At 46.7% G+C, this 12526-nt stretch overlaps 1 protein-coding gene across 11 annotated transcripts in view; it reads left to right on the plus strand.

Annotated features, from left to right (window-relative positions):
• Nucleotides 1–10068, plus strand: part of SEC31B (SEC31 homolog B, COPII coat complex component) — a 33441-nt gene extending 23373 nt beyond the window's left edge. For 6 of the 11 annotated variants that reach the window (XM_030808409.1, XM_030808407.1, XM_030808415.1 and 3 more), the window contains 9 exons: nucleotides 283–456; nucleotides 1163–1324; nucleotides 5815–5992; nucleotides 6379–6693; nucleotides 6938–6996; nucleotides 7303–7449; nucleotides 7728–7847; nucleotides 8614–8685; nucleotides 8917–10068. In XM_030808409.1, the coding sequence (XP_030664269.1) occupies nucleotides 283–456; nucleotides 1163–1324; nucleotides 5815–5992; nucleotides 6379–6693; nucleotides 6938–6996; nucleotides 7303–7449; nucleotides 7728–7847; nucleotides 8614–8685; nucleotides 8917–9096 (1407 nt within the window). In that variant the 3' untranslated portion in view covers nucleotides 9097–10068. The remainder of the gene's footprint in view (nucleotides 1–282; nucleotides 457–1162; nucleotides 1325–5814; nucleotides 5993–6378; nucleotides 6694–6937; nucleotides 6997–7302; nucleotides 7450–7727; nucleotides 7848–8613; nucleotides 8686–8916) is intronic. The other 5 variants (XM_030808412.1, XM_030808428.1, XM_030808443.1 and 2 more) reach the window with 3 other exon arrangements.
• Nucleotides 10069–12526: the final 2458 nt, after the last annotated feature.

A 12526-nucleotide genomic window follows, 5' to 3' on the forward strand; every position in this document is an offset into this window, starting at 1 on the left:
AGCAGAAAGGGTAAAAAAGCAAAAGGAAGAGGTAGAGATGTACAAAAATCTAAGACCCAGATGGGTCCAGTTAAATCCAATCTTAACAGTTTGGGAGGTGAGGCCAGGTGGCCCTTCTCTGTCACAGTTCTTACATGTCATCATCTGCTGCCTTCACCTAGGTATGGCTAGGTACCCTCATCTCTACCCATAGTGGGAGATCCCTGAATGAGCTGCGTGGACTTAAAAGAGAGCAGGATATGCCTCATTGAAGGCTTACCACCCTCATCCTTGTCCTTACAGGACCTGATGGAGAAGGCGATGGTTCTTAACAGGAGCTTGGAGCAACTGTGGGGTCCTCATGGGGTGAGCCCAGGCCCTGCCACAACCTACAGGGTCACTCAGTATGCCAACCTCCTGGCAGCCCAGGGCAGCCTGGCCACTGCCATGAGCTTTCTACCCAGTGACTGTGCTCAGGTAAGTGGGGCCATGTGGAGAGAGCAAACCATTTCATTCAGTCATCTAACATTGATTGAGCACTTCCATGTTCCAGGCACTATGCTAATGCTGAAGCTCCTAGGATAGATAAGATGGAATCCCTTAAGCACCTCACAATCTACTGGGGGGAGATCAGATGTCGATGACTTATAGTGCCATAACAGAAGCTTATACTGAGCACTGTGGGAGTCCAGGGAAGGGACTGATTTTTGCCTGGAGAAGTCAAGGAAGGCTTCCCAATGGTTAAAACAGCTGAGCTGGAACCTTCAAAGAGAAGTAGCTTACCAGCAGATATAGAGCATTCTAAGCAGAAAGAATAGCAAGGAGGGAGGCATGCAAGTGTTTGGCAGGGATTCGGGAACCTTGAGTCATTTCTAAGGGGGCTAGAGTATAGAGCAGGGGTGTCCAAGGGTCAGAATACAGTCGTGGGTGCTTAGTTTCTGTTTCTGGTTGGGCCAGTAAAGCCCCTTCCTCATCCGTTTTCCACTTACCACTAGAGACAGAAACCAAAAACCATGGCTTCAGGCTGCTAAAAGCCTAAAACAAAACAAAACAGAACAGAACAACAACAAAATAACACGGGTTGGACAAGCTTGGTGTAGAGGGTCAGCTGAAATTTGACTGCTACCTGGGGCCTTGATTGTTTTAATTTCTTGACACAGCTCTTCCTCATTAAAACTTATAGCCACCAGTTCAGCAGCTAAGAGATCGGCTTTTTCATGCTCAAGGTTCTGCTGTCTTGGGCCAACAGTCTCCCCCTTTCCCCTTCCCCCGGATTGTTGTGGGAGCTACCCTCCACTCTAAAGAGACATCCTCTTACAGATTGGGATCCCAGCCTTCTCACCAGGTAAGACCTTGTTTCATTTGTTCATTCAACAATACTTAACGTGCCAAGCATGGTTCTGGGCACTTGGAATATATTGTGAACAAAACTGATGAAAATTCCCAACTTCCATAGAACATAGATTCAGTTCTTTTTATAATAAATAACTGTTTATTGAACTACTAGGCTCTTAGGACATAAAGGTGCAAAAATCGTGATACTTGCCCTCAAGTAGCTCATAGTCTAGTGGAAAGATAGATATGTAAAAAATAGCTACAATAGGCCTGGCGTGGTGGCTCACGCCTGTAATCCCAGCACTTTGGGAGGCCAAAGCGGGCAGATCATGAGGTCTGGAGTTCGAGACCATCCTGGCCAACATGGTGAAACCCCATCTCTACTGAAAATACAAAAAAAGGATCTGGGCGTGGTGGCACGCACCTGTAGTCCAAGCTACTCGGGAGGCTGAGGCAGGAGTATCACTTGAACCCAGGAGGCGGGGGTTGAAGTGAGCCCAGATCATACCACTGCACTCCAGCCTGGCAACGGAGCAAGACTCTGTCTCAAAAAAAAAAAAAAAAAAAAAAAAAAAGCTACAGTAAAATTCATAAATACTATGATTGGGGTATGGCAAGGGGCTATAAGATCACACAGATGAAAGTAGTTTACTCTGTATGGTGAGGTTGTGGGGGCAGTCCAGGGAGTGTTTCAGAAAGAGTCTGATGTTTGATCAGAGTTTCAAAGCTTAAAAGCTTTTAGGCAAAGGAATGAGCAAGTGAAGACTGTTTCAGGCACAGAGAATAGCATGTACAAAGGCACTGACGCAAGAGTAAGCCGAGGCCTTTTGAGGATTACTATTATTTAATTGGGGCTGCAACACAGGTGTTTGTGGCTGTGAAGTGAAGTTAGATGAAACTGGAACAACAGGTAGGAGTTAGATCACTAAGGACCTAGCATTCTGTGATAAAGAACTTAAACTTGACAGGGAGGAGCTATTGAACAGTTTTAGGAAGAGTGACATAATTAGCTGTATATTAGGAAGGGCCAGGCTGGAGGGAGTTAGGCTATAGTAAGGGATGATGAAGACATGAAATAACTAAAGCTAGCCAGTGAGGTTGGATTTGAAATACTTAGTACGTAGTAGATAGAACTGACAGAATTGCTGATAGTTTGGAGAGGTGTGTGTGTGGTTGCGGGGACTGAGGGAGAGGAAAGAGGTTCTGGCCAAAGTGCCCGGGGGGATTGGATACTGTTAAGATGTGAGGCCAGATGCTTACTAGAGGGGCTGGGGAACAGAATCCAGGGAGATTTGGATACTGAGTTATCAGGCAGAAGCTCTGATGGCTCATCTTGTCCCACCTTCAATCCCCACCCTAATGCCTTTTCTTTTTTCCCTCCCTTTCCTCCCTCCCTTTCTTCCCTCACTTGTCTCCCCTTTTCCCCTTCCCCTCCTCTCCTCTCTCTCTCCCTCTCCCCGTCTCTTTTCATTTAAAAATAACTATAGATTCACAGGAGGTGGCAAAGAAATGTACTGGGATGTCTCCTGCATCCCAACAACACCCCGCCCCATGTCGGCATCTCACACAACCACAGTACACTATCAAAACCAAGAAATTGCCATTAGTACAATCCATGGATTCAGATTTCAGATTCAGTCTCCACCAGTTTTACATATTGTTATGTGTGTGTTTATGTGTGTTTATGCAGTTTTGCCACATTGTGGTATGTAACCACCACCAAAATCAAGATACTCAATTTTACCATCACCACAAGACTCTCTTGTGTTACCTCTTTTATAGCTGTGCTTATCCCGCCTCCCTCATCCTTGGCTTGACCAATATGTTCTCCAGCTCTATAATTGTTATTTAACGATTGTTACTTAAATAGAATCATGCAATATGTATCCTTTTGAGATTGGCTTTTCTCCCTTAGCATAACTTCTTTGGGATTCATTCAAGTTGTTCTGTGTACCAGTAGTTCACTCATTCTTATTGCAGAGTAGTATTCCATGGTGTGAATGTACCATGGTTTTAATTTTTTTTTTTTTTTTGAGACAGAGTCTCGCTTTGTTGCCCAGGCTGGAGTGCAGTGGCACGATCTTGGCTCACTGCAAGCTCCGCCTCCCAGGTTCACGCCATTCTCCTGCCTCAGCCTCCCAAGTAGCTGGGACTACAGGCGCACGCCACCACGCCCAGAGAATTTTTTGTATTTTTAGTGGAGACGGGGTTTCACCATGTTAGCCAGGATGGTCTTGATCTCCTGACCTCATGATCCGCCCGCCTTGGCCTCCCAAAGCGCTGGGATTATAGGCGTGAGCCACCGTGCCCAGCCCTAGTTTTAATTTTTTTAGCCATTCAAACTTTGAAGGACATTTGGGTAGTTTCCAATTTGGCGTATTATGAGTAAAGCTGCTATGAGTATTCAAATACAAGTTCCTAACTGACATCTTTACTAGGTTCAGTCTTTCAGTCCATGAACGTGGCATGTTTCTCCATCAGCATTTTATAATTTTTATCACACCAATCCTGTACATATTTTGTCCAATTCATACTTAAGTATTTCATTTTTTTAATATCACCTGTCAGCTCATGCCTACTAAGTATTTAATTTTCTCTTCAGCAGTTTAAAATCAAATTTCCTGGTTTCCACTTGTTCATTGTGAGTATATAGAAATGCAGTTGATTTTTATGTGTTGATCTGGTTATATCCTGTGACTTTCCTGAATAGTTATAGAAGTTTTTTGTGGATTCCATGGGGTTTTCTATTAGACAGTCATGCTGTCTGCAAATCTGCAGATAGTTTTCTTTCTTTTCAATCTATATGCATTTAATTTCTTTCTTATGCCTTATTGTAGTGACTAGGACTTCCAGTCTCTGTTAAATAAGAATAGTGAACATGAGCCAGGCGCGGTGGCTCATACCTGTAATCCCAGCACTTTGGGAAACTGAGGCGGGTGGATCACCTAAGGTCAGGAGTTGAGACCAGCCTGGCCAACATGGTGAGACCCCATCTCTACTAAAAATATAAAATTAACCGGGCATGGTGACGCATGCCTGTAATCCCAGCTACTCAGGAGGCAAGGCTAGACAGTCGCTTGAACCCGGGAGGTGGAGGTTGCAGTGAGCTGAGATTGTGCCATTGCACTCCAGCCTGGGCACCAAGAGCGAAACTCTGTCTCAAAAAAAAAATAATAGTGAACATGAATGTTCTTGCCTTGTTTCCAGTCTTAGAGGAAAAACATTCAATATTTCAGCATTAAGCATGATGTTAGCTTTAGGTTTTTCGTAGATGCTCTTTATGAGACCAAGGACATTTCCCTCTATTCCTTGTGTCTTAGTCCATTTTGTGCCACCATAACAGAATACCACAGACTGGGAAATTTATAAAGAACAGAAATTTCTTTCTTATGGTTCTGGAGTCCAAGATCAAGGCACCACCAGGTATGGTTCCAGCAGGTATGGTTCCACCCTCTAGTTCCAAGATGGTGCCTTGCTGCTATGTCCTCACCTGGCAGGCGGCAGATGTGCAAGAGAAAGCTAACCCACTCCTGCAAGTCATTTTTATAGTGGCATTAATCCATTAATGAGGGCAGAGCCCTCATGACCTAAACACTTCCAAAAAGTCCCACCTCCCAACACCGTTGCATTGAGGATTCAGTTTTCAACACATGACTTTGGGGAGCATATTCAGACCATAACACCTTGTATCATGAATCGGTGTTGAATTTTGTCAAATGTTTTTTCTGCGTCATTTCTGTGATCATATTATTTTCATTCTTTAGTTTGTTGGTATAGGGGATTAAATTGATTGGTTTTTAAATATATTGGATCAGCTTTGTATGAACTGGGATCAATCCCACTTTCTTGTGGAATATTATTTTTTATATACATTATTTGATTTGCTAAAATTTTGTTGAGGATTTTTGTGTCTAAGTTCATGAGAAACATTGATGTGTAGTTTTATTTTCTGCTATGCTGGCATCAGGGTAATACTGGCCTCATGAAATTAGTTAGGAAGTGTCCCTTCTATTTTCTGGAAGAGATTACGTAAACATTGTATTAATTCTTTGACTGTTTGGTGAAATTCTCCAGTGAAACCATCTAGGCGTGGAGATTTCTTTTTTGGGAGCTTTTAAATTACAAATTCAATCTCTTTAATGGTTATAGGACTATCCGGATCTTCCTTCATTGTGACTGAGTTTTGGTAGTTTGTGGTTCTTGAGGAATGGGTCCATTTCTGATAAGTTGTCAGATTTATGAATGTAAAGTTTTCTGTAGTATTCGTTTATATTTTTAATGGCTTCAGGGTCTGTTGTAATATTCCCTGTTTGATCTCTGGTGATGATTTATATCTTCTCGCTTTTTATCTTTATCATTTTTTAGATGTTTATCAACTTTATTGATTTTTTTCTCAAAGAACTAGTTTTTGTTTCATTAATTTTCCCTATTATTTTTCTGTTTTCTATTATTTACCTTTCTCTTTCCTTTCCAAGAGCTGATGTTTTTTTCTCTTCATAGGTTCCAACTTCATCTCCAAGGCCAAGGGTTTTCACCCCTCAGTCATCACCAGCGATGCGCTTGGCACCTTCCCATCCTAGCCCTTATCAGGGCCCCAGGACGCAGAATATAAGTAACTACAGGGCACCTGGGCCCCAGGCCATCCAGCCTTTGCCTTTGAGCCCTGGGGTAAGGCCTGGTGAGTGAGTCACTGAAGATCTATCTGGGCAGAGCACAGAGGTCTCAGGAAAGCAATTGGCATGGCCAGCATGGATTTGGGAAGCTGTATGTCTGTCTAGTGAGAGGAGCTTGGAAGTTGAAGTCTGAATTCCTAATGCTATCACTGGCTTCGTACCTTTGTCAATATACCAAAGTGTTGTGTTGCTTATTTCAACGCTATGGGATTGTTTTGAAGGTCAAATAAGGAATATAGTTAAAAGTATTTTGTAAATTATAGATTTCCATATACATGTATTAGTCATTTATTATTAATTTTTTATTGCAATCCTGTTTCTCCCTCATATGCTCTGAGTTGCTCCTGAATTGAAATTTAGTGACAAATGACCTGTTTCTGTTCTACTTCAGCTTCATCTCAGCCACAGCTATTAGGAGGGCAAAGGGTGCAAGCTCCTAACCCGGTGGGATTCCCTGGGACATGGCCTCTTCCTGGTTCCCCTCTACCCATGGCATGCCCAGACATCATGCGACCTGGCTCTACCTCCCTGCCTGAGACTCCTAGACTGTTCCCTCTGCTTCCTCTGAGACCACTAGGTCCCAGCCGCATGGTCCCCCACACCCCAGCCCCTCCTGCAAGCTTCCCGGTGCCATACCTTCCAGGGGACCCAGGTGCCCCATGCTCTAGTGTCCTCCCAACCACTGGCATCTTGACTCCTCGCCCAGGTCAGTCTTCCTTCCATGGATCCCTCTTCTGGGTTATTGCCTCCTGCCCCTCTCACTACTTTGGGAGTCTTTCCTTAAGTCAGAGGGCTAGGGCCCTGTTGGGTGGAGGGTGGCTGGGAGTGTAGCTGGTCTGCAGAGGGAGGTATGGTGGACTCCAACTCAAAGAATGCTTCCAGCCTTCAGATAAAAAACTTCCAGTGTTTTTCACTATGTGCCGGAAAACCTCTATCTTTTTATCTTATAGGACCTCAAGATTCCTGGAAAGAAGCCCCAGCCCCCAGGGGAAACCTCCAGAGGAACAAGGTCAGTGCATCTTTCCCCACCCACTCCCTCGCACGTTCACCAATGACCACGTTCTAATTCCTTAGAGGATTCAGTCAGTCCTTCCCCTTCTCAGACTGTCCCTGCCCTCCTCCCACTTACTCTTCTTTCCTCAGGACCCTCCTCTTTCTCTTTCCCTCTTACACACACACACCAGTCTCCTCACTTACCAGTTTCCCACACTCACTCTTCTGTCTCCTTTTTCACTATCATTCCTGCCCCTCCCCAAAACCAGAGCCGTGGAGTCTCTCGGCTTAGACTCATGTGTCTTTCCTTCTGTCTCTTTAGCTGCCAGAGACATTTATGCCCCCAGCACCAATTACTGCTCCAGTTATGAGCCTCACCCCTGAGCTACGAGGGATTCTTCCCTCACAGCCCTCTGTCTCCGGTGTGAGTCATGCTCCCCCAGGAGTTCCAGGAGAACTTAGCCTGCAGGTGACAGGGACAATGTATTCCCCTCCCTTGGGAAACCTTCCAGCCCTCCTTGGGTGCAGGTCATGGTAGATGGGCATCACTCCTCAAGGCATGTGCTGAGGGAGACTGGGGGCAGGTACCAGGTGTCCTTACTGCAGAGAAAGGGAGGCTGCTCATCTCCCCAACTCTGCTGTAATGGGAACAGTGTGACTGTGAGTGAGTCACTGGGGACTAGTCCTTAGGGAAGCCATGAGAAGGACAGCTTGCCCCTCTGGCCTTTCTCCCTGCTTCTTTATCAGCAGCTTCAGCACCTGCCACCTGAGAAGATGGAAAGGAAGGAGCTGCCCCCAGAGCATCAGTCCTTGAAGAGCAGCTTCCAGGCACTTCTCCAACGCTGCTCCCTGTCTGCAACTGACTTAGTAAGTCTGAACCTTCTTCACAGTGCCCTCCTCGCACCCCTCGCTGGCTCCAGGACCCCTCAGCTGTGGACCAGTTCCTTGTGTGACTCTCTTCTCACTGCCCCTGGACATGCTGTCTCTATCTTATACTTAATTGATGTCCACGTGGAGCTGGGGAGAGACTTTGAGTCTGGTCTGAAGTCCAGCTCCTTGGTCGTAGGACCCAGCAGCATTGAGACCTAAAGGCAGCAGGGGTACTGGAAGGGGGGTAGAGCCAGGAGTGAGGAAGTCTGCCATTCCCTTGCTGGCTGTGTCGGCTTGAGCAAGTCACTTATTCTTCTTGGGCCTTCATTCCTTCATCTGTGAAATGAAGCCATTCTAGCTCTAATATGCTGTGATTTTTTTTTTTTTTTTTTTTTTTTTTTTTGAGATGGAGTCTCGCTTTGTCGCCCAGGCTGAAGTGCAGTGGCGCGATCTCGGCTCACTGCAAGCTCTGCCTCCCGGGTTCAAGCCATTCTCCTGCCTCAGCCTCCCGAGTAGCTGGGACTACAGGTGCCTGCCACCACGGCCGGCTAATTTTTTGTATTTTTAATGGAGACGGGGTTTCACCGTGTCAGCCAGGATGGTCTTGATCTCCTGACCTCATGATCCACCCGCCTCGGCCTCCCAAGGTGCTGGGATTACAGGCGTGAGCCACCATGCCCAGCCTAATATGCTGTGATTCTTTATGGCCCTGTGTGGTGTTAGGCTTAGGGGCTGGGGTTGGAATCCATTTCTTTCCGTGCAGAAGACAAAAAGGAAGCTGGAAGAGGCAGCCCAGCGTCTGGAGTGTCTATATGAGAAGCTCTGTGAGGGCACAGTAAGTACAGCTAGCTGTGCTCCCACTGCCTCCTATACTTCCACCATCACCATGGCCAAAGGAAGCCCAGTGTCTTTTCTTCCCATAAGTCTCACTGACCTGGGTTCCCCAGAAAATACGTGCATCTTCCCTGGACTGGGCCCCAGAACTTAAGTCTTCCCTTATTCCTTCCATGCTGCCAGGGTAGGAGCTGGGTTGGGCTCACTAACCTAAGGGTCATTCTCTCCACAGCTCTCACCTCATGTTGTGGCTGGGCTCCATGAGGTTGCCCGATGTGTGGATGCAGGAAGCTTTGAGGAGGGCCTCGCAGTGCATGCCCAGGTGGCGGGCTGTAGCAGCTTCAGCGAGGTGTCCAGCTTCATGCCTATCCTGAAGGCTGTCCTCATCATCGCTCATAAGCTGCTGGTCTAAACCAGGCAGCCTCTCTTGCTAGGAGGCCACTTCTGCTGTTACATAACTCCTCCCTGCAGAAGAGGGGACTTTTGCAACAGACTCTGTTTGTTTTTCCCGACTCTTTTCCTTGCTGCCAGGTATGTGATGCTGTAGGCTTGGCTCCAAACCAGCTGAGTGCCTGCTTTTTACTCTTTTATGCCTGGCCTTCTAGGATTTGTCCAAGACACTCTCAGGCCTGGAGGCAGGGCATAGAGTCAGTTCTTCACTCTCCCTAATACTACACTCTGTAAGGACCTGGGGCAGGATATCTTCTCCCCCAGGGATCTTCTATTTAAGTGGCTTCTGAGAGGTTGAACAGGATTGTTACTTTTAAGCCTACCTCTGCTGTGACCCATCATGTGGGTCTTTTGTTTCTCCCTTCTGTGGTTTATGAGCCTGCCCTTACCTTTTCCCTGCCTCTGACTTCGTATTTCCAGGTCCGTATTTCTCTGTAGCCCAGGGTCTGGGGTAGAGCTGACTGCTCTTCACCCTTTGAACAAGTCATGGACGTGAGGGATGGGTGCTGAGCAGAACCAAGAGAGGAAACTTTGGTGCTGTTAAAATGGAATTTCTCATCTGCTGGCATTAGTAAGGGTGGGCTAGGTTGGATGGAAGGTAAAAGGGATGAACCGCCTTTTGCTGGAAGCTGTCTTAGGCTGTGAGATAGGAGCAGGGGAACCACAGCCTATGGGGAACTGCCCTTGACTCCACCTATGTTGGAGCCTTAGCCCAGGGCCATTCCTTCTGTGATGATAAAGCCCAGTTCTGGAATTGGAGCCATATTAAGGAACGATTCTCTTCCAGCGCTGCTCCTCAAGGGTTGGGGGTCCTTCTCCCTCACAGCCACCACATGTCTCAGGGCTACCTTCTCCGATTGGATTTGCATTTGTGGCACTGTATTTGATGCAGTGATGTACTTAATGGTGCAATAAAGCTGCTTTGATTTGGTTTCCTCTGTCATCTCCCAGTCACTGCCTCCTCTGGGTTCTGTTTTGCCATTACCTTTCTAGTCCTCTTTGTTCTTGCTTCCTGCACCCTAGTAAGGCAGGGGAGAGGCTTAGGGAGAGATAAATCAAGAAAGTTAAAGGAAGGTGTCCAGTCCCACTGAATTAGGTTCTCTCCTTGCAGCATTTGTGGTCACTCTGCTGGGTGTGTTGGGGGTGGGGGGATTGTCTCCCTTCATCCGTGCCTGGTGTTCAGTTCCAGGGTTTTCCCCACCCCACTTCAGGGCTGAGCTCAGCTATACAAAGGGACTGGGTGTGAAGCCAGGGGATACTAGCCCTAATCCTGTTGTAGATCCCATCATGTCTGTGGGCTAGATGTGTGTGTGTTTGGGAGGGAGGGATTGTTAGGCAGTATTTGTTTGTAAAGCCACTTGCTCTTCAGATAATACTTGCACTAACTTCTATTGATGAAGCAGTGTGAGCCCTAGCAAAGTCCTTTCCCAAAGTGTCTTTGAAGCCAAGAGCCCATTGAAGGGAAGAAAGGCCGGGAGAGGGGATTAGTTTGTTCAGCAGCTGTGAATTTCAGTGGGAGGTTGATGAACTCTGAAGTCTTTGTTTAAATTAAAGTGGGGGAGAAAAAAGCCGCTGCTGGAGCGAGAGCCCCACTTGGGGCCCTGAACTAACACAAGGAGAAGTCTGAGCTGCAGGGAGCTGTGTACTGACTGCGAAGACTTTTCCCAAACACTTTCGGAAAAGGTGTTGTGAGAAGACAAGGGGGCGGAGTGGCGGATTAGCATGTGAAATGAAGTTTTCATTGACTCCGGTGGGGGTAGAAGGCTATTTTAATGGCATTTTGTTCTCCTATTTTCTCTTCTTGAGCTCTTTAGAGATATTGTTTTGCTAAGACAGGCTTTCTTCCCCCTTCTTTCCAGTCTGAGGATTGCCTCTATGGGAGCCAACATAAATATTTCTCCTCCAGGAATGCAGGTTAATTAAAAGGAAATGAATGAGTGGAAGCATCCAATCCAGACCTACAATAGGCGAGTGCCCTGGCCTGCCCTCCCCTCCCACCACTGCCAGCACCACCAGCGCGGAAGACGACCCCGTCTCTGTCTTTGCCCTAACCTGCTGCTAAGGCCAGTTGAGGCTGCGATTCTTTTCAAAAAGAAAAAGCTCTGCCTGTGTGTAGGCTCACAGGCCAGGGACAGGAAGGAGACAGTGTTTTGCCCACCCCAACCAATGTCCTTCTCAATTCTCAGGACCTCCCTCTGTTTCTGTCTTCTGGCTGAGACAGATGGGCTCCTGAAGAGCACACAAGGGGTGGGAAGGGGCCTGTGCTCTGCACTCACCCCACAGTAACTTACTAGTTGGGGGAAGAAGCGTCATCTTTCTCAGCATCAGTTTAAATCTGTAAAACAAAAGGTTTGACTAGCTGACCTCAAAGATGTCTTCCCAAGCACCAGTTCTGGAGTTGTCTACTTTGTAAAGGGACCACGGCCCTGGCAATTGAGTGTAAGATGATAACTTAAAATCCATGATGCAGCAATGGTGGTGGTTGTTCACCACTATCTCTACTCTGGTGTTTGTTGAATGAACAAATGAACAAGTGGATATTGCAAAAGGAAGGGAAAAGCAATACAGATCCAAGGCATCTCAGTCATGTTTTCTTGGTAGAACTGGAATGAATCTGGTATCCATTTGGGGATATAAAACAATAACCTATGAAATAATGTTCTGGCAGCATGATGTCTTTAGAGTGCTGACCTAGAGTTACCAAATATGAAGCACAGTAGTTCTGCTTTTATGCTAAGAGACCTGGAGAATGTAGCTTTACTTTACAACATTGTACTTTTAAATTTTCTAGCTGCCTTGCCAAACTTTCTTCGTGTACATTATCAAGTAATTCTGCAAAGTGGGACAGGTAGGTTAGTAATATGCTGCTTCTTGATTAAGGAGAAAAGGTGAGTTGGGAGATTCAGGAGGCTCAGATAAAGGCAGAGGGAAGGCCTGAAGGACCTTTTGCTGAGAGAGCTGGAAATGAAGCACTAGGAACACCTGAAAGGAAGTGTATCCCCGGTCAAGAACGGGAAACTCTCTCCTCAGTAAGTGTTGGTAAGACCAGAAGGTGTGTGGTTGAGGCCAGGGGTTTGGGATCTGACCTGGCCATTGCCTTAGTTTGGAATATGGGAACCCTTGACTCTTACAGGTGAGCCCCTAGAGTCTTGGCTTTTGTTACCTGGAGCCAGCCACACTGCTTTCTCCTACTCTGGGAGAGGAAGGTTGAGGTCATCTAGCATCTGACCAGTTCTGCTCTAGAAGAGCTGCCCAGCCCCAGACCTGGGACTGTCCTAGGGCAAGGAAGCTGGCTGGGAAGCTCCTTGGGCTACAGAGGGTCTGTCAGGGATTGGTTCTTCCCTCCTCAAGGTCTTGCTCTGTTTCATAAAGAAGTCCCTGCTGTACTCCTC

The sequence above is a fragment of the Nomascus leucogenys genome, chromosome 3 (assembly GCF_006542625.1).
Source record: "Nomascus leucogenys isolate Asia chromosome 3, Asia_NLE_v1, whole genome shotgun sequence".
Taxonomy (NCBI): Eukaryota; Metazoa; Chordata; class Mammalia; order Primates; family Hylobatidae; genus Nomascus; species Nomascus leucogenys.